Genomic DNA, 25,737 nt, shown 5'->3' on the forward strand with positions numbered 1-25,737 from the left:
TCAGCATGTTTCTATATAAGACGTTAGATCCAGTTCAGTATGTTTCTGTATAAGACGTTAGATCCAGTTCAGCATGTTTCTATATAAGATGTTAGATCCAGTTTAGTATGTTTCTATATAAGATGTTAGATCCAGCTCAGCATGTTTCTATATAAGACGTTAGATCCAGTTCAGTATGTTTCTGTATAAGATGTTAGATCCAGTTTAGTATGTTTCTATATAAGACGTTAGATCCAGTTCAGCATGTTTCTATATAAGATGTTAGATCCAATTCAGCATGTTTTTATATAATATATTAGATCCAGTTCAATATGTTTCTATGTAAGACGTTAGATCCAGTTTAACATGTTTCTATACAAGATGTTAGATCCAATTCAGCATGTTTTTATATAAGACGTTAGGTCCAGTTCAGCATGTTTCTAAAGTTCTCAAAAAAGATAATTTGATTTTGTTTTTACCATTTTAGTGACTGTTTTCGATAATGTTCCAAATAGTTCCTAATACTATTGGGAACAAATAAAGTATACAAGTTTTTTATTTTGATTATTGAAATATATATTGAAATATATTTGTTCACCAGTGAGAACCAGCAAATTAGTGGATTCTAGTTGCTGTAGTTGTAGAATGGTGTATCACATGGAGTGTGATAAAAACAATAACACTGCTCTCTTGTTATTAAGTTACATAATCAACATGAAATACACATGTGCAGTTTTAAACACCTACACACAGGTGTGTTCTGTTAAATACCTATATAGATGTTATAAAAACACGTGGGTTCAATAAGTCTTAATAGAAATGAATAAAAACCCTATAACCCGAGCGCCTTCTGAAGATGCACTTTTCCTTGTTCAGGTGCAACGTTCACTTACAGAATTATAGGAAAAGTCGATAGTTTAAATTGTGGAGTTTCTTGTTTAAACAAGTCCACATTTCATGGACTTTACAGCTTCTTTGTCTTGGTTTTCAAATAAAGTTTCTAGCACCATACAGATCAAATAGGTCCCGAAACGTTGTCCCAAATACAGAAGATATCCAAAACAAACTGTAAAAGAAACACTGTAAAAGGAAGATATCCAAAATAAACGCTGAAAAGGAAAATGTCCAAAACAAATGCTGTAAAAGGAAGATATTCAAAACAAACTCTGTAAAAGGAACATATCCAAAACAAATGCTGTAAAAGGAAGATATCCAAAACAAACATTGTAAAAGGAAGATTTCCAAAACAAACGCTGGAGAACGAAAATGTCCAAAACAAATGCTGTAAAAGAAAGATATCCAAAACAAACACTGTAAAAGGAAAATGTCCAAAACAAACACTGTAAAGGAAGATATCCAACACAAATGCTGTAAAAGGAAGATATTCAAAACAAACACTGTAAAAGGAAGATATCCAAAACAAACGCTGCAAAAGGAAGATATCCAAAACAAATGCTGTAAAAGGAAGATATTCAAAACATCTGTAAAAGGAACATATTCAAAACAAACTCTGTAAAAGGAACATATCCAAAACAAATGCTGTAAAAGGAAGATATCCAAAACAAACATTGTAAAAGGAAGATTTCCAAAACAAACGCTGGAGAACGAAAATGTCCAAAACAAACACTGTAAAAGAAAGATATCCAAAACAAACACTGTAAAAGGAAGATATCCAACACAAACACTGTAAAAGGAAGATATTCAAAACAAACACTGTAAAAGGAAGATATCCAAAACAAACGCTGCAAAAGGAAGATATCCAAAACAAATGCTGTAAAAGGAAGATATCCAAAACAAACACTGTAAAAGGAAAATGTCCAAAACAAACGCTGTAAAAGGAAGATATCCAAAACAAACACTGTAAAAGGAAGATATCCAAAACAAACACTGTAAAAGGAAAATATCCAAAAAAACACTGTAAAAGGAAGATACCCAAAACAAACACTGCAAAAGGAAAATGTCCAAAACAAACACTGTAAAAGGAAGATATCCAAAACAAATGCTGTAAAAGGAAGATATCTAAAGGAAATGCTGTAAAAGGAAGATATCCAAAAGAAATGCTGTAAGAGAAAGGTTTCCAAAAGAAAGCACTGTCAGTTGTCACGTGACGATATTGTGGCATTGTGGAACATACTCGTTGCATTAAGAAGTTTGACTACGATAAAAGACCCCCAGTGGTTCAGCGATATGTCTGTGGACTTACAACGCTAAAAACTGGGTTTCGATACCCGTGGTGGGCAGAGCACAGATAGCCCATTGTGCAGCTTTGTGCTAAATTCAAAACAACAACAACAACAAGTAAGATAAAAACTGATTTAAAATGAAAAAGCCAATATGCAATCCAGATTCCTTGTTGAGTGCCGCCAACAGTGGGCTAGAGTAGCAGAACCAGCTACACCACAGCCAAAAGCGAACCTGCACCCAAGGAAGGTTTTGCATAATGTTTGGTGGGATGAAAGTAATGTAATAGACTTTGAGTTGTTACAAACAAACCAGATAATCACTGCTGAGAGATACTGTCAACAAGTGGATCAACTGAACACTTCACTCAAAAAGTAATAGAGACCTGCTTTGGTGAATTGGAGAGAAGTTGTTTTATACCATAATAATGCACGTCCTCACATCGCTAGGATCGCTTCCATAAAAATTGAAGAGCTTGGCTAGGAGAAACTTCCTTACTTTCCCTTATTCTCCTTATCTTGCTCCTTCAGATTACCATCTTTTAAGAAGCTTGCAACATCATCTGAATGAAAAACAGTTTATTTCTATGGATGAGTTAAAAACAGCCTTTGTACCTTGTCTCAAAACCACCTGATTTTTATAAGCGTGGTATTGAAAATCTTTTGAGACGTTGGCAGAATGTTATTGCAAGTGACGGAAAACTATTACTGAAAGTGATGGAAAACTGTTATTGCAAGTGATGGAAAACTTGTTACTGAAAGTGATGGAAAACTGTTATTGAAAGTGATGGAAAACTGTTATTGAAAGTGATGGAAAACTGTTACTGAAACTGATGGAAAACTGTTATTGAAAGTGATGGAAAACTGTTACTGAAAGTGATGGAAAACTGTTATTGAAAGTGATGGAAAACTGTTATTGAAAGTGATGGAAAACTGTTACTGAAAGTGATGGAAAACTGTTACTGAAAGTGATGGAAAACTGTTACTGAAAGTGATGGAAAACTGTTTCTGAAAGTGATGGAAAACTCATAACTGATTAAAACTGTTATTTCAGTTTGATTTTTTTCCTTTTACATATTATTGTTACAAACGACATTACTTATGGGATAACCCGATATTTCTTTTTAACTTCTTCAAGACCGAAAGACAATCTATACAAGTGGTACTGACGTCAATAAATATCTAACTTAATGAAATATTCACATAGAAGTTTTGTTTCATTTAGACGAATATATTATCCTCTATTTTTTAAACTAAAATTTAAAACTCGATCTTTACCGTCGTGACCTCCTAATTGAGTACCGTGGAATTAATCATCCTTAACAGGGACGAAACAGTATGTTATGACTCTGTAGGGACGAAACAGTATGTTGTGACACTGTAGGGACGAAACAGTATGTTGTGACACTATAGGGACGAAACAGTATGTTGTGACTCTGTAGGGACGAAACAGTATGTTATGACACTGTAGGGACGAAACAGTATGTTGTGACACTGTAGGGACGAAACAGTATGTTATGACTCTGTAGGGACGAAACAGTATGTTGTGACACTGTAGGGACGAAACAGTATGTTGTGACACTGTAGGTACGAAACAGTATGTTGTGACACTGTAGGGACGAAACAGTATGTTATGACTCTGTAGGGACGAAACAGTATGTTGTGACACTGTAGGGACGAAACAGTATGTTGTGACACTGTAGGGACGAAACAGTGTGTTGTGACACTGTAGGGACGAAACAGTATGTTGTGACACTGTAGGGACGAAACAGTATGTTGTGACACTGTAGGGACGAAACAGTATGTTGTGACTCTGTAGGGACGAAACAGTATGTTATGACACTGTAGGGACGAAACAGTATGTTGTGACACTGTAGGGACGAAACAGTATGTTATGACTCTGTAGGGACGAAACAGTATGTTGTGACACTGTAGGGACGAAACAGTATGTTGTGACACTGTAGGGACGAAACAGTATGTTATGACTCTGTAGGGACGAAACAGTATGTTATGACTCTGTAGGGACGAAACAGTATGTTGTGACACTGTAGGGACGAAACAGTATGTTATGACTCTGTAGGGACGAAACAGTATGTTATGACTCTGTAGGGACGAAACAGTATGTTGTGACACTGTAGGGACGAAACAGTATGTTATGACTCTGTAGGGACGAAACAGTATGTTGTGACACTGTAGGGACGAAACAGTATGTTATGACTCTGTAGGGACGAAACAGTATGTTGTGACACTGTAGGGACGAAACAGTATGTTATGACACTGTAGGGACGAAACAGTATGTTATGACACTGTAGGGACGAAACAGTATGTTGTAACACTATAGGGACGAAACAGTATGTTATGACACTGTAGGGACGAAACAGTATGTTATGACATTGTCTATTTTGATAGAACCTTTCCTTTCTGTAGCACCTCATTCACAAAGCTCACTCTGTGTTTTTTATCAGTCCATGTAGTTCCTACATTAAAAGCTCTTCTGATATTTGTATAAAGTCAAAAATAAACTGTTATGTATTTTTGTAAACTTATTAAGTGTATATGTCTCTAAAGCATATTTGTATATTATTTCAAACCTGTAATTTGTTTCGCACAATGTGCTAGTTGTGAAGCATAGAATGAAGTTGTTACATTGACTTTAAACTAGTTGTCGTATATTATGTAGCGGGAAACTCGTGCTTCGTGTACAAATTGTCTAATTGTAGATTTTTAGACGCCTGTTGGAATTTGTACTGAGATGTAATAGTAATGAGTTATTTATTAGCCAAGGAAATATAAAGATGTAATTTAATGTGTTTGTCTTCAAAGTTAATGTTCAATACGTCAGTCACTTTTCCACTTTTATAAATGGCAAAGTACTACTGCAGAATTAACCAATAGGAGTGTTGGGTTTTCTGATTGAGCTATCACGCATACACGCACGGGCTAACTATCATATACTGTTCTTTTAACTACATAAAATTGAATTAATTGTATTTTTCAAAGCTTAATTTTTGTTTAGTTGTCTAACACGGTGTTGTCATTTTCCTATTTTTTATCGCAATTATCTCAATTGAAAGAACTATAAAAATAAATCTACCAATATAAAAATGTACATTAATTAATTAAACTTACTTCATTCACACATATAACGGTGCACATTAACTGATGTGTACTTATAACGTAACTTATAACAGTGTTTGTTAAGTGAATAACCAATCTAACTTTAAGTACAAAACAAAATGTGATTGGAACATAGAAAGAGGTGACAAAGAAAATAACCTTAGTGTTTTAACAATAGTACAGAATTTTTGCGCGAAACATCTCGCAGGTATTACCAGTAAGCCGGAAAGTAAACACCTCCACTTTGGATGTAGCAGAGAGACAATCTAGTAATCACAATGTAGTTACTCTTATTGGAATTTGATATCAAGTATTTCAAATGACAATCAACTGTTCGGCAATTAGTTATACAAACAACCAGATAAAAAGACCTGGAAATACCGCTTTTTAAGTTTCCAAAAGATCCAATTGGTAAAATCAAATGGACAACAGGCTGTCAACAGCGATAAAACGTGCAGACCCAAACAACATTAGCAAGGTTTGGAAACCACTGTCGTACAACAAACTATACGGTTCTATATCTGGTTAGTACTGTTTGTATAAACAATGCACCTTGTTACACTTACATTGCACAGATCTCGATAAAATCTATAGTTTGTAAAAATTCGGTGCTAGATAGAGAGACCCAGTGGGCGATAATAAAAAGTTTTGTCAAAAATGTGGATTGTCAATACAAGTGGTATTAAAATTCGGGCTTATTTGTGTAAAATATGTAGTAATGTGTACTGCAGGAAGAAGTCTTACAAGACAGGAACGAGTTAAAATGCGATACAATACTACCTAGTGTATTTAGATTGTAAATTTACCACTGACGTAACATAAACATAGGCCTAGTCACTACAGACAAGTTCGGCTTACCTTCCGCAGTCTAACATCGTGAACTCAGCTGGCCACAAACTACTTGTAAGAATCTAGGCTTTTATAGGCCTTAAACAACTTTCCAGTGTAAAGATATGTTATCAGGACCAAACAATTCATGTTATCTATATTCTCAAGCTGTCCGACTTTACCGTTGCTTTCTAGGCCTAACACGGGTCTCAGGTTTGCAGTCGACTAATTGGGATCAAGTGCGATTCTCAATCCTGACAGATGGATTAAGGATTTGTCAACACCGACTGTTCTGCACTTTTTTCACGTCTTGACTTCAAGATATTGTCTAACTAGCTAGTGAATTCTTGAAAATTAACAGAGAAGTAGGTGATTACGTAGCGGAGGTCATGATTTCACGAATAATGTTTACTTCCAACATGGCCGCAAACTGTTGTCATGTTTACTTTAGTCACGTAACTGCGTATAGTTTCTTGTTCCTTTTTCCTACTCGATTGTTTTTTACCCGAGAGTTATAAGTAGTAGTACATATAAAAGTACATCAATATTAAAATCGAAGTATTCTAGATTGTTGGATTACATATGTTCATTACGGCAAAAGTGTATATAACTCGCATGTACATAATATGTTTGGTAAACACGTTGTAACAAAACGTTTTGGGCAAATACGTAGTGAAAAACACGATGGGTGAACACATAGCAATTGGAAATACACGTGGTTTGTAAGTTTTGTGTAATACAAATATCACACTTTCCGTTTGCTTTTCCTTCGTTTTGGTTCTAATGTAGAAGTTACGAACTTATATTCAAAGACGTTTTTTCATGTCTTGAGTAATATTATAAATTGTAAATCAATATGACGAGGTAATTAGAACTTACCGACCATTTTCCACTGGCTTCAATTCGTCCATTTCAAAGTCTCACGTTTCTGACATAATGCTCTTACCATCTGCTGTCCTCTTGTGGGAAAATTACGATGAGAACAATTAATAATCGTATTTATAAACACTAGAAATGAAATGTTTAAATGTTAACAAAGTGTATAGAAAATATAATAAGTGAAGTAATACCTAGTACCGACTATTAATTAAACACATGCGACACCTAGTGGTGCAACACCTATCGTTTCCCATTAGGACTGCCGAGAGTCAGGACGAGCCCCGGGGTAAAGATATTTGCTGGGCCCCATTCTCTCTCTCTCTTTCGTTGTTTGTTAGTGAAGCTACACAATGGGCTATCCGTGCTCTGCCCAGCACGTGTATCGAAACCAGCTTCCTAAAGTTGTAAGTCAGTAGATATATCGCTGTACCGATGGAGGGCGCCTTTGTTTTTAAACATTTTAAAGAACCTATTAAAAAGAATATTCTAAATTAGGACAGCAAGGAGTTGATAAAGCAGGACAAATTATAGCACCAGCCGTTTTATCCTCACAGTATAAGTTAATAGAGTAACGACATATATCTGTTAAACCCATAAAGTAACAAATATATATTAATTATTACTTTAACTCCTATATCTATTATTCTGAATGTAGCAAATGTCTATATGCAAATAAAAGCCGAAATACTAAACGTTTTATGTCAAAATAAAGTTATAGCCTAAAGTTGTATCTTTATGATACAACCAGGTTTCATTTTCCAGGGTACATTAGCTGTTCCCCCTTTCGATCTCCCAAACTGTCGGTAGACCTGACTACTACTGTTATTACGTAGACTGGTGCGACACCTATTAGCTACTACTGATTATTACCTAGAGTGATGTGACACACAGTAACTATTACTGATTATTACCTATATTGATGTGACACGTAGTAACTACTACTAATTAATACCTAGACTGGTGCGACATCTATTAACTACTACTAATTATTACCGGAACTGGTGTAACACCTAGTAACTACTACTAATTATTACCGGAACTGGTGTAACACCTAGTAACTACTACTAATTAATACCTAGACTGGTGCGACATCTGTTAACTACTACTAATTATTACCTGGACTGGTGTAACACCTGGTAACTACTACTAATTAATACCTAGACTGGTGCGACATCTATTAACTACTACTAATTATTACCTGAACTGGTGTAACACCTAGTAACTACTACTAATTAATACCTAGACTGGTGCGACATCTATTAACTACTACTAATTATTACCGGAACTGGTGTAACACCTAGTAACTACTACTAATTAATACCTAGACTGGTGCGACATCTGTTAACTACTACTAATTATTACCTGGACTGGTGTAACACCTAGTAACTATTACTAATTAATACCTAGACTGGTGCGACATTTACTAACTACTACTAATTATTACCCAGTTACGTGCTTCACTGTTTAACATGTATAGAAAGTCTCTATATGCCTTTAAAACACGGGAACATTTAAGAGATTTGAATAAATTTTCATCTGCTACTATTATTAATTATCCTTTTCGTTTCGTTTTAATTTGATATTACACCTGTGTAACTTGTTAACACAGAGAAACAGAAGCACTGGCAGAACGCGGGGTAGTATGAAATATGGATTTGAGTCCAGGTTTTAATTTCAAGGAGAGATATTTGGTGTAGAATTACAAAGTTAAGCCTACTTGCCTGAAGTAGCGACGTTCTAAACGCTATTCGGTCTAACGTTTTGGTACACTGTAATTATATTCTTGCTGGGTATACATTTCTGCCGGAAGTGTCTTTCCATAGCTAAGACTGAGAGAAAGACTTACAGAAATACAGCATGTGGAACACACAATCAAAGTGACGACCAGCTGGAATCCTTATGATACTCGTGTAGTTAACGTAGCACGTGTGACAGAAGACAAGTGACAGATGTGAGGGGACAAAGACCCTTTCTTTGAACCGTGAATAACCCTGCGAAAAACTCTCCACGTTATCTGAGAAAGTACATGACGGGCGATCTGTGTACGGATAAAGACGGAGAACCGTTCAACTCATTTACATGGAATGACAGTTTCTGTTAACATAAACTGTTGGATAGAAATAAACAAATTGAGTTTCTAGGAAAACTCTCGTTTCAGAGATAGTAAGAGGCCTTTTTACATGTCTTTTTCTGTGTAGTTTTCAGTGATAGTAAGAAGCCTATTACAATGTATTTCTCTTTGTATAGTTTTCAGTTATAGTAAGAGGTCTTTATAATTGTCTTTCTCTTTGTGTAGCTTCCAGTTAGAGTAAGAGGCCGTTTTCAATGTCTTTCTCTTTGTGTAGTTTTCAGTGACGACAAGAAGCTGGTAAAATGTTTCTTTTTATCTATCAGTGATGGAAAACGTGTTTCGCTGTCTTTATTTCTCTGTATCTGCATCTGGTTAGCATTTCTTTTTATTGTCCTTTTCTAACGTTACCTGAGGGTCACCGATTCGAATCTCGGTAACATCAAACATGTCCGCCCTTTCCGCCGTGGGGGCGTTATAAGGTGACGGTCAATCCCACTATTCATTGGTAAAAGAGTAGCCAAAGAGCTGGAATTAGGTGGTGATGACCAGCTGCCTTCTCTCTAATCTTATACATTCCGAGGATCGCGGGTTCGAATCTCTGTCACACAATACACGCTCGCTCTTTTAGCCATGGCGGCTTTATAATGTTACGATCAATCCCACTATTCATTGGTTACAGAGTAGCCCATGAGTTGGCGGTGGGTGGTGATGACTAGCTGCCTTCCCTCTAGCCTTACACTGCTAAATTAGGGACGGCTACCGCAGATAGCGTTCGTGTAGCTTTGCGCGAAATTCAAAAAACAAAAAACAAACAGTTTCAAGCGTAATTATATTAAATTGTCAAATATCCACAGTTTGAAGTGTCAATTATATTAAATTGTGAGGTATCTATAGTATCATGTATTAATTATATTAAATTGTAAAGTATCGACAGTATCAAGTATTAAATATCTTTACCAAATATCCACAGTTTCAAATGTTAATTATATTTATGAAGTATCTACAGTTTCAAGTATTAATTTTATTTATGAAGTATCTACATTTTCAAGTATTAATTATATAAAATTGTCAAGTATCTACAGTATCATGTATTAATTATATTTACCAAGTATCTACGGTTTTAAGTATTAATTATATTTATGAAGTATCTACATTTTCAAGTATTAATTATATTAAATTGTCAAGTATCTACAGTATCATGTATTAATTATATTTACCAAGTATCTACGGTTTTAAGTGTTAATTATATTAATAAAGTATCTACGTTTTCAAGTATATTAAATTGTGAAGTATCGACAGTTTCAAGTAGTAATAAAATTAACCAATTACCTACAGTTTCAAGTGTTAATTATATTGAATTATCAAGTATATACAGTTTGAAGTATTATTTATATTAAATTATCAAGTATCAACAGTTTCAAGTATTAATTATATCAAATTGTCAAATATGGAGAGTTTTTAAGTATTAATTATACTAAATTGTCAAGTATCTACAGTTTCATGTATTAATTATATTTACCAAGATTCTACTGTTTCAAGTATTAATTATATTTAAGAAGTATCAACGCTTTCAAGTGTTAATTATATTAAATTGTCAAGTATCTACAGTTTCAAGTATTAATTATATTAATTTGTCGGGTACCTACAATTTCAAGTACTAATTATATTAAATTGTCAAATATCGACAGTTTCAAGTATTAATTATTATAAATTGTCAAGTATTTAAAGTTTCATATATTAATTATATATTTAATTGTCGTGTATCGAGAATTTCAAGTTTTAATTATATTAAATTATCAAGTATGTACAGTTTCAAGTATTAATTATATTAAATTATCAAGTATCTACAGTTTCAAGTATTAATTATATTAATTTGTCGGGTACCTACAATTTCAAGTACTAATTATATTAAATTGTCAAATATCGACAGTTTCAAGTATTAATTATTATAAATTGTCAAGTATTTAAAGTTTCATATATTAATTATATATTTAATTGTCGTGTATCGAGAATTTCAAGTTTTAATTATATTAAATGATCAAGTATCATCTACAGTTTCAAGTATGAGTTATATTAAATTATGAAATATTTACGGTTTTAAGTGTTAATTATATTTACCTAGTATCTACATTTTCTAGTGTTAATTATATTAAATTGTCTAGTATTTACAGTTTCAACTGATAATTATATTAAATTGTCATATATCGATACTTTTTAAGTATTAATTATATTGAATTGTCAAGTACCGACAGTTTCAAGTATTAATTATATTAAATTGTTAAGCATCTAGAAATTCAAGTACTAAATATATTAAATTGTCAAATATCGACAGTTTCAAGTAAAAATTATATTTAATTGACAAGTATCTACAGTTTCATATATTAATTCTATATTTAATTATCATGTATCGACAGTTTCAAGTATTAATTATATTAAATTATCAAGTATCTACAGTTTCAAGTAATAATTATATGAGATTCTCAAATATCCTCAGTTTCAAGTGTTAATTATATTAAATTGTCAAGTACCCACAGTTTCGAGTATTAATTGTATGAAATTGTCAATTATCTTCAGCTTCATATATTAATGGTATATTTAATTGTCATGTATCGATAGTATTAATTATATTAAATTATCAAGTACTTGCAGTTTCTAGTGTGAATTATATTAAATTGTCAAGTATCTACAGTTTGAAGTGTTAATTATACTAAATTGTGAAATATCTACTGTTTCAAATATTGACAAAGTATTAATTATATTATATTGTCAAGTATCTACAGTTTCATATATTAATTATATATTTAATTCTCAATTATCGACAGTTGCCAAGTATTAATTATATTAAATTTTCAAGTATCTACAGTTCAAACTGTTAATTATGTTTTGAAGTAGCTACGTTTTCAATTGTTAATTATATTTATAAAATAACAACGTTTTCAGGTCTTAATTTTATTAACTTATCAATTATGTACAGTTTCAAGTATTAATTATATTAAATTGTCAATGTCCTCAGTTTCAAGTGTTAATTATATTGAATTTCCAAATATTCACTGTTTTAAGTGTTAATTATATTAAATTGTCAAGTACCGACAGGTTCAGGTGTTAATTATGTTAAATTGTTAAGTATCTACAGTTTCAAGTATTAATTATATGAAATTCTCAAATATCCTCAATTTCAATTTTTAATTATATTGAATTGTCAAATATCTACTGTTTCAAGTGTCAATTATATTAAATTGTCAAGTGTCTAGAAATTGAAGTATTAAATATATTAAACTCTCAAATATCGACAGTTTTAAGTATAAATAAAATTTAACTGACAAGTATCTACAGTTTCATATATTAAATATATATTTAATTCTTATTTATCGACAGTTGTCAAGTATTAATTATATTAAATCATCAAGTATCAACAGTTTCAAGTGTGAATTACATTAAATTGTCTGGTACCTACAAATTCAAGTATTGATTATATTAAATTTTCAAGTATCTACAGATTAAACTGTTAATTATTTTTTGAAGTATCTACGTTTTCAATTGTTAATTATATTTATGAAGTAACAACGTTTTAAAGTATTAATAAATTATATACAGTTTCAAGTATTAATTACATTAAATTGTCAATGTCCTCAGTTTCAAGTGTTAATTATATTGAATTTTCAAATATAAACTGTTTCAAGTGTTAATTATATTAAATTGTCAAGTACCGACAGGTTCAGGTGTTAATTATATTAAATTGTCAAGTATCTACAGTTTCATATATTAATTATATATTTAATTGTTATGTATCGACAATTTCAAGTATTAATTACATTAAATTATCAAGTATCTACAGTTTGAACTGTTAATTACATTAAATTGTCTGGTACCTAGAATTTTAAGTATTAATTATATTATAGTGTCAAGTATCTACAGTTTCAAATATTAATTATATGAAATTCTCAAATATCCTCAGATTCAAGTGTTAATTATATTGAATTTTTAAATATCTACTGTTTCAAGTGTTAATTATATTAACTTGTCAAGTACCCACAGTTTCAAGTATTAATTGTATGAAATTGTGAAATATCCTCCGTTTCAATTGTTATTTATATTGAATTTTGAAATATACACTGCTTTAATTGTTAATTATATTAAATTATCAAGTATCTACAGTTTCAAGTGTGAATTATATTAAATTTTCTTGTACCTACAATTTCAATTTTTAATTATATTAAATTTTCAGTTATCTACAGTTTAAACTGTTAATTATTTTTTCAACTATTTACGTGTCCAAGTGTTAATTATATTAAATTGTCAAGTATCTACAGTTTCAAGTATTCATTTATTAATTATAAAGTATATATGGTTTAAAGTTTTAATTATAGTCATGTAGCTACAGTTTTAAGTGTTAACTAGATTAAATTTTCAAATATTGACAGTTTTAAGTATTTATTATATCAAATTGTCATAAATCGACAGTTTGAAGTATTATTTATATTTACCAAGTATCTGCAGTTTCAAGTGATAATTATATTAAATTGTCTAATATCTACAATTTTGACTGTTAATTATATATTTAAAATATCTCTCTTTTCAAGTGTTAGTTATATTCATGAAGTATCAACGTTTTCAACTCTTAATTACATTAAATTGTGAAGTATTTACAGCTTCAAGTGTTAATTATATCAAATTATCAAGTATCTTCAGTTTGAAGAACTAATTGCATTAAATTGTCAAGTATCTACAGTTTGAAGTGTTTATTATACTAAACTGTCAAGTATCTACAGTTTCCAAATTTTTTTTATATTATCAAGTATCTACAGTTTAAGTGTTAATTATATTAAATTGTCAAATATCTACTGTTTCAGTTGTTAATTATTTTAAATTCTCAAGTACCGATAATTTCAAGTATTAATTATATTAAATTGTCAAGTATCTAAAAATTCATGTATTAATTATATTAAATAGTAAAATATCGACAGTTTCAAGTATTAATTATATTAAATTGTCAAGTAACTGCAGATTAAACTGTTTATTATATTCTTGAAGTACCTACGTTTTCAAGTGTTAATTATATTTGTGAAGTATCAATGTTTTCAAGTCTTAATTTTATTAAATTGTCAATTATTTACAGTTTCAAGTATTAATTATATGAAATTCTAAAATATCTTTAGTTTCAAGTGTTAATTATATTGATTTTTCAAACATCTACTATGCCAAGTGTTAATTATATTAAATTGTCAAATATCTACTGTTTCAGTTGTTAATTATTTTAAATTCTCAAGTACCGATAATTTCAAGTATTAATTATATTAAATTGTCAAGTATCTAAAAATTCATGTATTAATTATATTAAATAGTAAAATATCGACAGTTTCAAGTATTAATTACATTAAATTGTCTAGTAACTGCAGATTAAACTGTTTATTATATTCTTGAAGTACCTACGTTTTCAAGTGTTAATTATATTTGTGAAGTATCAATGTTTTCAAGTCTTAATTTTATTAAATTGTCAATTATTTACAGTTTCAAGTATTAATTATATGAAATTCTAAAATATCTTTAGTTTCAAGTGTTAATTATATTGATTTTTCAAACATCTACTATGCCAAGTGTTAATTATAATAAATTGTCAATTATCTACAGTTTCAAGTGTTAATTATATGAAATTGTCCAATATCCTTAGTTTCAATTGTTAATTATACTGAATTGTGAAATACCTACTATTTCAAGTGTTAATTATATCAAATTGTCAAGTACCGACAGTTTCAAGTATTAGTTATATTAAATTGTCAAGTATCTAGAAATTGAAGTATTAAATATATTAAATTATCAAATATCGACAGTTTCAAGTATAAGTTATATTTATCAAGTATCTAGAGTTTCAAGTGTTAATTACACTAAATTGTTTAATATGTACAGTCTCAAGTGTTAATTATATCAAATTCTGTGGTACCTACAATTTAGAGTATAAATTATATTAAATTGTCAAGTATCTCCAGTTCCAATTTTTAATTATATTTTTGAAGTATCAACGTTTTCAGCTTTTAATTATATTAAATTGTCAAGTGTCTACAGTTTCAAGTGTTAATTATATTAAACTGTCAACTATCTAGTTTTAATTAATTGTATTAAATTGTCAAATATCGACAGTTTTAAGTGTTAATTATATTAAATTGTCAAATATCGACAGTTTCAATTATTAATTATATTAAATTGTAAAATATCTATAGTTTTTAGTATTAATTATATTAAACTGTGAAATTTCAACAAGTGTTAAGTATATTTATAAAGTATTTACGTTTTCAAGTTGTAATTATATTTCATTGTGAAGTATCTACAGTTTCAACTCTTAATTATGTTTATGAAGTATCAACCTCTTTAAGTGTTAATTAAATTAAATTATCAACCATCAACAATTTCTAGTATTACGTATTATAAATTGTCAAATATTAACAGTTTCAAATATTAATGATATTGAATTGTCATATATGCACAGTTTCAAATAATGAATTATCTATATTTTGATGTATTAATTATATTAAATTATCAAGTATTTACGATTTCAAGTGTTAATTATATTTACCAAGTATCTACAGTTAGTTTCAAGTGTTAATTATATTAAATTGTGAAGTACCTACAGTTTCATGTATGAATGATATTAAATTGTGATGTGTCGACAGTATCAAGTATTAATTATATTTACCAAGTATGTGCAGTTTCAAGTATTAATTATATTAAATTTTCAAGTATCGACTGTGTTAAGTATTAATTATATTATCAATGTATGTACGGTTTCAAGTGTTAATGATATTTATGACGTATGAACATTTTCAAGTATTAATTATATTTACCAAGAGTCTACGGTTTCAAGTGCTAATTATATGTATAAAGTATCTACAGTTTCAAGTATTAATTACATATACCGACTTTCTATGATTTCAAGTGTTAAGTATATTCATGAAGTATCTACGTTTTCAAGTGTTAATAATATTTATGAAGTATCAACTTTTTCAAGTGTTAATATTACCAACTTGCTAAGTATCTACAGTTTCAAGTGGTAATTATATTAAATTATCAAGTATCTACAATTTACAATATACAAGTGTCAAGTATTAACAGTTTCAAGTATTACTTATATTTACCAAGCATCGACAGTTTCAAGTGTTAATTATATTAAATTGACAACTATCTACAGTTTCATTTATTAATTATATTAAATTGTGAAGCATCTACAGTTTCAAGTGTTAGTTATATTTAATATGTATTTACGGTTTTAAGTGTTAGTTATATTTATCAATCATCGACAGTTTTAAGTAGTAATTATATTAAATTGTCAAGTATCTATAGTTTCAAGTATTAATTATATTAAATCATCAAGTATCTACAGTTTAAACTATTAATTATATTTATGAAGTATCTACAGTTTCAAGTATTAATTATATTTACTAAGTGTCTACGGTTTCAAGTATTCATTATGTTAAATTATCAAGTATCTATAGTTTCAAGTATTAATTATATTAAATTATCAAGTATACACCATTTCAAGTGTTAATTATATTAAATTATATAAAATGTAAAATGTTTCTTCAGAATACTCAGTAACAATTAGTAAGACTTAAAATGAATCAGTTTTATCAACACCCCTGTTGTAGTTCTACAATGTAACGACACATAATATATGGATGTAATATTAAGATAGAGGACAATCATCTTACCCATAAACACGTGGTTGAAAATGTTGTTCGAAGCGAGGATATGAAATATTCTTTAAGAATTCTTTATAGTTAAAAGTAAAAATTAAGTAAGTATTTGATACTGGTATTTCCGTATGAAGAACTATATTGTTTATTTAATATTGTTTGGTTTACATGAATTATTTTTAACTTAAACTACATATACGTAACGATTAATAACTGTTTCGTGTTTCAAAATTATCAGTAAATGAAAAAATAATTGTTTATTTTGAGTAAAATAATTCACTCCGTATTTAGCTTACTGATCTTGTGCACGGAATGACATCTCATGTTCCAGAACAAAGAATTTTTGACAAACCGAAATCAAACAAAATTGTCTGCTAGCAGGGAAAGAAGGTATACCGGCTTCTTACGTTACAGTTTATATATGTGTTGAATTCGCGCAAAGCAACACGAGAGATATCTGCTATAGGAGTCCCTAATTTAATAGTGTAAGACTACAGGGTCATCAACACCCTTCGTCAATTCATAGGTTACTCTTTTTACCAGTGCATAATTGAAATGACCCTAACTTTATAACGTCTCTGCGGCTGAAAGGGTAAGCAGTTGGTTAGTCAGATTCGAATATGCGACTCTCAGACTGCGAGTAAACCGCCATACCCGCCTAGTTATGCCGGGGTAGATTTCAGTTTTTAGGTTAGTTATTAAGAAACTAGACGTAACCGGTACAGCAAAGAAGGTTTTAATTTCGAGGTTACTTAACAAACAAGACATGTATAATGTAATAATGGATGTTTCAGTATAAGAGGCCTGGCATGACCAGGTGGGTTAAGGCGTTCGACTCGTAATCTGAGGGTCGCGGGTTTGAATCCCCGTCGCACCAAACTTGCTTGCCCTTTCAGCTGTGGGGGTGTTATAACGTGACGGTCAATCCCACTATTCGTTCATAATAAAGTAGTCCAAGAGTTGGCGGTGGGTGGTGATGACTAGCTGCCTTCCCTCTAGTTTTACACTGCTAAATTAGGGACAGTTAGCGCAGATAGTCCTCATGTAGTTTTGCGTGAAATTAATGAAAACAAACAAACTTCATTTTAAGCTACTTAAGAAACAAGACGTGCACAGTGTAATAAGAATGTTTCAATATTAGGTCGTATACAGTAGGTGAAGTTAGATAGCTGAAAACACTGAATCCAAAGAATGAAAATATTCCGTTAGAATTTGTTGTAGGGAGCGCTTTTGTGTTCAATAGAGGCCTTAAAACAAGGACCACAGCAGACTCAATATATAACCCGTGACGTCGTTTACTGATATAATACACTTAATAAAATGTGCAGAACTTCATCCATTACAAAAACCACAGCAGAGATAATATAGAACGTGTTACCTCTATTCTGATTTTATTAATGAACGACGTTGCGGGTTCTGTAAACCAGAACTTCATCCACTACAAGGTTCACAGCAGACTCAGTATAGAACCCGTGATGTCATTGACTAGTAGAACCAAGACAAACTTACTTGAGTTCTCGGCTGTTCTTCCACATATCACAGTCAATGCTGTTAGAATCCGTAAAGTAATTAGTCTTGGCTAGTAGCACCATAGGATGCATCAGTTTTTATTATTTTCTAGAATTATAGTGGTTCACTTACGAAGTATAATAACAATTTTCTACATTGTTTAAAACTACGTATCAACATGCACGTGCTTCTTTCTGTATAAGTTTCATAACTTTTTATAACCAATAAAATTTGTTGTTTTTTTGGAAATTCGCGCAAAGCAACACGAACAACATGTGCGCTATTCGCCCCCTATTTTTAACAAATGATCAACTTATAACACAAGCTTTAATCTCAGTATATCTGTTTTCTCGTTTGTCGTTATAAGGGCAATAAATTTGGAGTTTCACTCCAATAATTACTAACTATTTGACAATATAAAGAAGTCATAAGGTAGATTTAATTACTTGTTTTTTATTAAGTTTCTTGTTGAAGTATATCGAACCTCTTTTATTAATTGAGAAATTCATATATTATATTTTCAAATAATTCTCCTTATCGGAGTGACAAAGCCGTGAGCTGTAACGTACGTTTAGACAGAGTTGTTTCTTGTCACATTAGGTTTTCTACCACTGAGTGTATGAATTTAACAGTTGGACATAATCCACCGTAAACACTCTGTCTTATTTGTAATATACAAAATATTCTAGTATCTCTGTTCTTGTCACACGGATAACGACTGTTCGTTGAGTGGTTGGTCGGAGTTTAAGCTATAAGGCTATCCGCGCTGACAATAGTAGTTTTATATGCTGTCTAAGAGTTCAGAAAATAAGAACAACAACATAAACAAACAACTTCAATCAATGTTCTGTGTACAACAACAACGTTACGTACAAATTAATCTCTGGTATCAAATCGAACCTTGGACTTGACCAGAGAAAGTACTTTGTGCTCCACCTTCCCATTGCAGGTCTTTATGTTACATACTTCAATTTCTTATCGCGTTAGAACTGAGGTCAACCACATTTCTTTGTTTTCTTGTCAAAACGTTTTTAAAACAAGAAATCACTAACTAAATTTTCGGTAAAATAACATAAATAACGTGTTTCTTGTCTAATTTCGTGAGTAACTGAAGAGTAAACCTAAACAAATAAAACCAATCAGTCTGGTGTATATGTGTAATATAACTTCACTGAACTAGTCCATCTAACTCCAAGTTTGTCAGTCACGATGTTTCTTCTCTCTACGTGGACGGAAACATTCAGTTAGTGTAAACACCGAATTTCTTCATAACTCAGACCTCACTTTATAACTCCGTTTCCAGATATCACACAGACACACAGTCGAGTGAAATCGGAAGAATATGGTTAATGGGGTAGTGACGTGGGTAATGATTGTCCAAGCCCAGAATCCGTAAAAGTTCATCTGGACTGGGTTGAGTCTGCCCGGCGGGTCTCTAAAGTGTTGATGGACCACATGGCGAAATTACAAACCAGAAGAAAAGTGACCATCTCGCGACCTGGCTTTTTTCTCATCTGGTCACTGTTCCTACAGTAGCGGCGGGAAGCGTCTAGAATAAAAATAGTTTGTAAAGTGCCCTGGATCAAGCAGGCTAGCGCAGACAACAGCACCAACACAGTGTTCTGGTCCATAGTGAAGTGTCCACCGATGATATTGAACATTGTGAAAAGATACAGTCCGCCCTGAGCTATTATCAACAGAATGTTGTCCAGTTCTTCGCCTCTGTTTGGGTTATATTTTAGCCTTCTGACCTGTACTAGTGCTACAATGACGGCTAAGGACGTGAGCGTGTAAAGCGCGAGTTCCACGACGTGAACTTCCATAACCGCCATGTTTTTATATGATTCTTTACTTATTAGTACAAAAAACAGAATCAAACTGATGATAGCAGATACAAGGACCATGATCCCCGTGAAGAGGCCTTTGTTGGCTTTCGTACAGTCTACAGTGTAATGATCTCGATGACGAGAAGACTGGCCGCCAGAGGTCTCTGATCGACTGTTTGTCTTCCCAATGTTCTTCCACATGATATACAAGATGGCGGCACAGATCAGACTGTACTCAATGGTACACGGGAAGAGAAAAGAGCTTGCGTCCTGGACCAACTGTCCGAGGATGTTCGTGCGTCTACAGTCCTGACCCACGTACACTTCATGACCCACTGATCGCTCCGCCAAACTGTGCTCTCCATCTAGCGGAAAGAAACTTTAATGAGAAAAACGAAGGAAACTGTTAAAAATTGTTATCATGAACCCTTGTAATTAAAACAACAGAACAGACGAATGTGGACTGATAACGAAAGACAAGGATATAATTATAACTTGTATTGGTCAGGTAAACATGAAAATACATAATAAACTTGGAACTGATAAGATGAAAATGAAAACAGAGATTTAATTTATACTGCCTAGACAAAGATTTCTTTGTTTTGAATTTCGCGCAAAGCTACACGAGGACTATCTGCACTAGTGGTCCCTAATTTAGCAATGTAAGACTGGAGGGAAGGCAGGTAATCATCACCATCCACCGCCAATTCTTGGGCCATTATTTTACAAACGAATAGTAGGATTGATCATCACATTATAATGTACACACGGTTGAAAGGGGAGCATGTTTGGTGTGAGAAGGATTCAAACCCGCAACCCTCAGATTAATACTCGAGCGCCCTAAGTATCTGGCCATGGCGGGCCAATTTGGTAAAGACGTGTGTGTGCATTTTCTTATAGCAAAACCACATCGAACTATTCTCTTAGTCCACCGAGAGGAATCAAACGTGGAATTTTAGCGTGGGTAAAAAGGAAAAATACAAATCTAAATTGTATTGACTATACAAAGTTCAAAATGCAAATCTAAGTTGGTTTAATTCGTAAAGACTGAAAGAATGTAGCCGAAATGCTTGTTTTTGTAATACTTTATGTTTTTCACTAAAATATCCATGACTCCCGCTGATTCAGCTCCACGTATGAGGCTCTTAACGCTAAAAGTCATGGTTCAGTACCGGCAGGGGTACAGTAGAGATAGTTCATTATGTAGCTTCGTGTTTAACAACAAACAAACAAAGATCTTACATCATTTTAAGTTAAATTTAGATCAGTTTTGAAGACAAGAAAAGTTGTCTGTTTTTTATTAATCACAAACCTACACAATGGGCTATCTGTGCTGTGTCCACCACTAACATCGAAACACAAATTTTAGTGTACTATATCCCTCAGACTTGCCGCTGAGACACTGGAGAGGAGGATGAATAATTGAATTGTTGTATTTTATTTCGTTAGCAATACAATGTCCGCACGCGACTGTTTGTTTAGATAAACAAAAGTTTGTGAAATTTGATAGAAAGTTAGTTTAAAATTACTTTTAATGTGCGGGTTTCAGCTTAAAATGGCTGAAACTTTTTATGTAACGGCACTGAACCTACTTTATTTTTAGTAACTATATTATTTACTGAGTAAACAGACACAAGTTATCAGAAAATAAAACTTTAAAAAGTATATATCGGTGCTACCACCTGGTGGATAGGACCTTAACTAGGAAAAGAGGAGCAACTTCACAAATCACTGTCACTTAACTGTACATCTCTACTTACGTAACATGTCTTTCATCTCCAGTACAAACGACGGGATAAGGTCAGTGTGATTTGGATTGATGAGGGTTACGATCTCGTGCTTGGTCTCCTGCACCAGCACGTGTAGCCAGACACTCAGGTTAGTTGCGATCATGTGCATCAGTCCGAACCTTGCTAGAGTTTTGTATTTGTTGATGGCCATCTGTAGGAAAAGTAATGATAGGTGTTAGTAAATAAAAGTCTAGTGAACATCGCCATGACTTAGTTGAAAGTTTTATAAAGTTTCATTCTGACACGTGTTGTCATACTATCTGACACGTATTGTCATACTATCTGACACGTGTTGTCATACTATCTGACACGTATTGTCATACTATCTGACACGTATTGTCATACTATCTGACACGTGTTGTCATACTATCTGACACGTATTGTCATACTATCTGACACGTGTTGTCATACTATCTGACACGTGTTGTCATACTATCTGACACTTATTGTCATACTATCTGACACGTGTTGTCATACTATCCGATGGTTTCAACAACTGGTGTTGTATGACCGTCTGTCGGTTTCAACAACTTGTATGACTGTCTGTCGGTTTCAACAACTGGTGTTGTATGACCGTCTGACGGTTTCAACAACTTGTATGACTGTCTGACGGTTTCAACGATTGGTATTGTATGACTGTCCGATGGTTTCAATGCTTGGCGTTATATGATTGTCCGATGGTTTCAACAGTTAGTGTTGTAACATTGATTGATGGTTTCAATAGTTGCTATCTTTAAGTGTCCACTTTAAACGTGGTGTTGATATTAAAAACTCGTTATATTTTTAATATAAACTACACCTGATCTCCTTGACCAAGTCTGAGAAACAACCAACTCCCTAACTTAGGGCAACTGACCAGAGGAAAGGAAACCAGTCAGTAGAAAGAACAGTGGGATGTCATAGTTATAAACAAGTAGTACACACGTGTTCCACGTACAGTAGACCTCAGTAAACCATGCCAGCTCCAAAAAAATAAGAAAAGATTTTTGTTCATATCGTATTCAACACATATGAAGACAATGAACAAATCTTCTGTTTAGCAGAGCACTCAAGTGATAAATTAGAACATGGACTTTGAAATCCATGGGGTTTGTTGTACGATAACAAGTTTCGAAACTTTTCATGAGAATGTGAAACGGAGATGGTGAACAGGATCTTTCTGGATTTAACTGGATAGTTTTTATACATTCTCGTCTTCCTGGAGTCGATAGTTTCTCCTTGAAAGTATCATTGTTGTGTTAGTTATTACGTTTATATGGATACAAGTGACTCAGCGGTTTGAGACGCGATACTAACAAAAATATCCTGCAGTTTCAGTCGTGGGTGTGTTATAAGATAGACAGCCAATTCCGTTATTACATTAAGAGTAGGCACTTTAGGCGGCGGGTACTGCTGACTAATTGCTTTCTTGTGCCTCAAAAATAAATGGGTCTCTGACATGGCCTCTTATCCCATTACAAGTATAAAATATCGTGTAGGCGAAAACAGAAATTACAAATGTAACGGACTACAAAGTAACATCAAAGTTTATTTAGCCAGAAAGTAATACCACAATTGGAGACATCGGGATGGAAATAGTATGGTAGAAGTTAGGAGATAATAATACCATGGGTGAAGTTAGTGGGATGAGAAAACCACAGTTACTGAAATGGTAAAGGTTAGTTAGTCCAGCAAATAAAAACAGTCAACCGTACGTCTAAGAAACATGAGATTTCTTAGTTACAAATCGAACACGCGTTACATCAGCTGACACACGTTTAATAGCATTAGACAATAACATGGAATCAAGAGTATTTCAGTTCCATGAACACACCTCAAAGGATGTTACAAACTAGACGTGGGTTCACCAGACACACATTGAGAACCGCAAGTCGTGTCCTGGACAGTTTTTCAGCATGGGATAGGGTGTTTAGTCATTTCCAGTCATACTCTAACCCTAACTTCAACTATTATAATATCATCAGGTCAAACCTAAACCCAACTAGCTGCCTCAGAAACCAGACAACATGTTAGAGCATTGGTCACTTACACTGCTGTTATTGAAAACGAGGAAAGATTGATTTATACACACGGTGTAATACGGATTTGAAACACCCTGTGCTAAGTTCAAACTTTCACAGATAAAACTTAGAGTAAAAGTAAGTTTCTGAACTAGTTGTTAAAGTATGATGCTTTCTTTGATAGTTTCCGTGTAAAACGTATATGACAATATAACAACATACAAATAACATGTAGTAACAAATGACAATGGAACACCAAACATATGACAATGTAGCAACAGAAGATAGTGTAACAACAGAAAGATAATTAAACAAATATATAACAAATTAACAACAGAAGGTAACAATGTAATAACATACAGATAAAAATTGTAACACTTACCCTTGAGTTTAGAAATATGAAATACATCTGGATAAAAGTGAATGCCATTCGAGTACATGGAGTAAGTCCATACAACAAATTATAGCAAAGAGAACTGGAATCTATTTCGAAAAACTGTCCAAATTCTAGCGCAGAATAAATCATGCTACCTATACCAAATGCTGAAAATACAAAATATATATAAACAAAGAAGATAAAGTAATACCAGCTTTGACTGTGTCAAGAACATATCTCACACAAATTACCTTTAACTACACAAATACTGTAATGAGATTACCTTAACTAAACATCAAAAGGATAACAGTTAACTTCAAATATAAGTACGGAAAGTGTTTTAATCTCAAACAAAGATTCACAAAGTTTAATTAGTTTTCACCTTAGATATAAGTATGAAAAATATATAATAATAACTTAATTCGATATTCACGATTAAATTGGTAATCTTTAAAATCTTGGACATGACAAGCAACAATAATATATCCCAAATGATGATTCTTTTAAAGATTTTAAATATGGTCAAGACATCTCAGTGTAATCTTTGGCATTTAAAACAGAGTTACCGAGACTACACAGAAATCAAGCCTCGAACCTAACTTACCTACAGCACCGAGGCGAAGGTAAAAACTGCCACAGTGTGGCGCATGTTCAAACTTTCTTTTCTGTCCACTGATACTACCATTGGTGCTCAAGCTGCTACAACTGGTGTTCCTTGGTAAAGGTAACACACGTTTAAACAACTTTTTTATAAATAAACCAGAACTGGTGCTGAACCTTGACTTTCGTTTGTTCCCACGGCGTAAAACAAATATATAGACATAGAGCAAGAATAGGATACTTCCACAATAGAGGTACAAGTAGAACACCTGGAATAAAAACATATATCTATAGAAACAATTACATTAGATCATTAGTATCATAACATAAAGAACTTAGGTATCACATAGTTTCATGTCTTTAATTACACTTAAGAACTGTTACTTTGTTAACTAAGCAAACTTAGGTTTTACATTATTTTGTGTCTTTAATTACACTTAACAACTGTTACTTTGTTAACTAAGCAAACTTAGGTTTTACATTATTTTGTGTCTTTAATTACACATAACAACTGTTACTTTGTTAACTTAACAAACTTAGGTTTTACATTATTTTATGTCTTTAATTACACATAACAACTGTTACTTTGTTAACTTAACAAACTTAGGTTTTACATTATTTTATGTCTTTAATTACACATAACAACTGTTACTTTGTTAACTTAACAAACTTAGGTTTTACATTATTTTATGTCTTTAATTACACCTAACTGTTACTTTGTTAACTTAACAAACTTAGGTTTTACATTATTTTATGTCTTTAGTTACAGCTAACAACTGTTACTTTGTTAGCTTAACAAACTTAGGTTTTACATTATTTCATGACTTTAATAACATTTATGATTTTTTTTAACCTCTAAGACTCTGTCTTCTGTTAGTTTCGTATAGACATTAAGAA

General features: G+C 32.2%; 1 protein-coding gene and 1 pseudogene across 3 annotated transcripts in view; both read right to left on the bottom strand.

The window, feature by feature from the left end:
* LOC143230260 (proton channel OtopLc-like) overlaps positions 1 to 8,833 on the bottom strand; it is a 43,598-nt gene extending 34,765 nt beyond the window's left edge. Inside the window, exons 1-2 of one of the 2 annotated variants that reach the window (XM_076463499.1) lie at positions 8,701 to 8,833; positions 6,984 to 7,063 (exon numbers count right to left, since the gene is read on the bottom strand). In XM_076463499.1, coding sequence (XP_076319614.1) covers positions 6,984 to 7,015 — 32 coding nt within the window. In that variant the 5' untranslated portion in view covers positions 7,016 to 7,063; positions 8,701 to 8,833. Of the gene's footprint in view, positions 1 to 6,983; positions 7,064 to 8,700 lie in introns of those variants that run through there. The other variant, XM_076463498.1, reaches the window with a different exon arrangement.
* A 9,849-nt stretch (positions 8,834 to 18,682) lies between these two features.
* LOC143230262 (proton channel OtopLc-like) overlaps positions 18,683 to 25,737 on the bottom strand; it is a 31,312-nt pseudogene continuing 24,257 nt past the window's right edge. Inside the window, exons 4-7 of the transcript XR_013016300.1 lie at positions 24,845 to 25,109; positions 24,247 to 24,407; positions 21,835 to 22,015; positions 18,683 to 20,439 (exon numbers count right to left, since the gene is read on the bottom strand). The product of XR_013016300.1 is annotated as a proton channel OtopLc-like (transcript). The remainder of the gene's footprint in view (positions 20,440 to 21,834; positions 22,016 to 24,246; positions 24,408 to 24,844; positions 25,110 to 25,737) is intronic.

The sequence above is a fragment of the Tachypleus tridentatus genome, chromosome 10 (assembly GCF_004210375.1).
Source record: "Tachypleus tridentatus isolate NWPU-2018 chromosome 10, ASM421037v1, whole genome shotgun sequence".
NCBI lineage: Eukaryota > Metazoa > Arthropoda > Merostomata > Xiphosura > Limulidae > Tachypleus > Tachypleus tridentatus.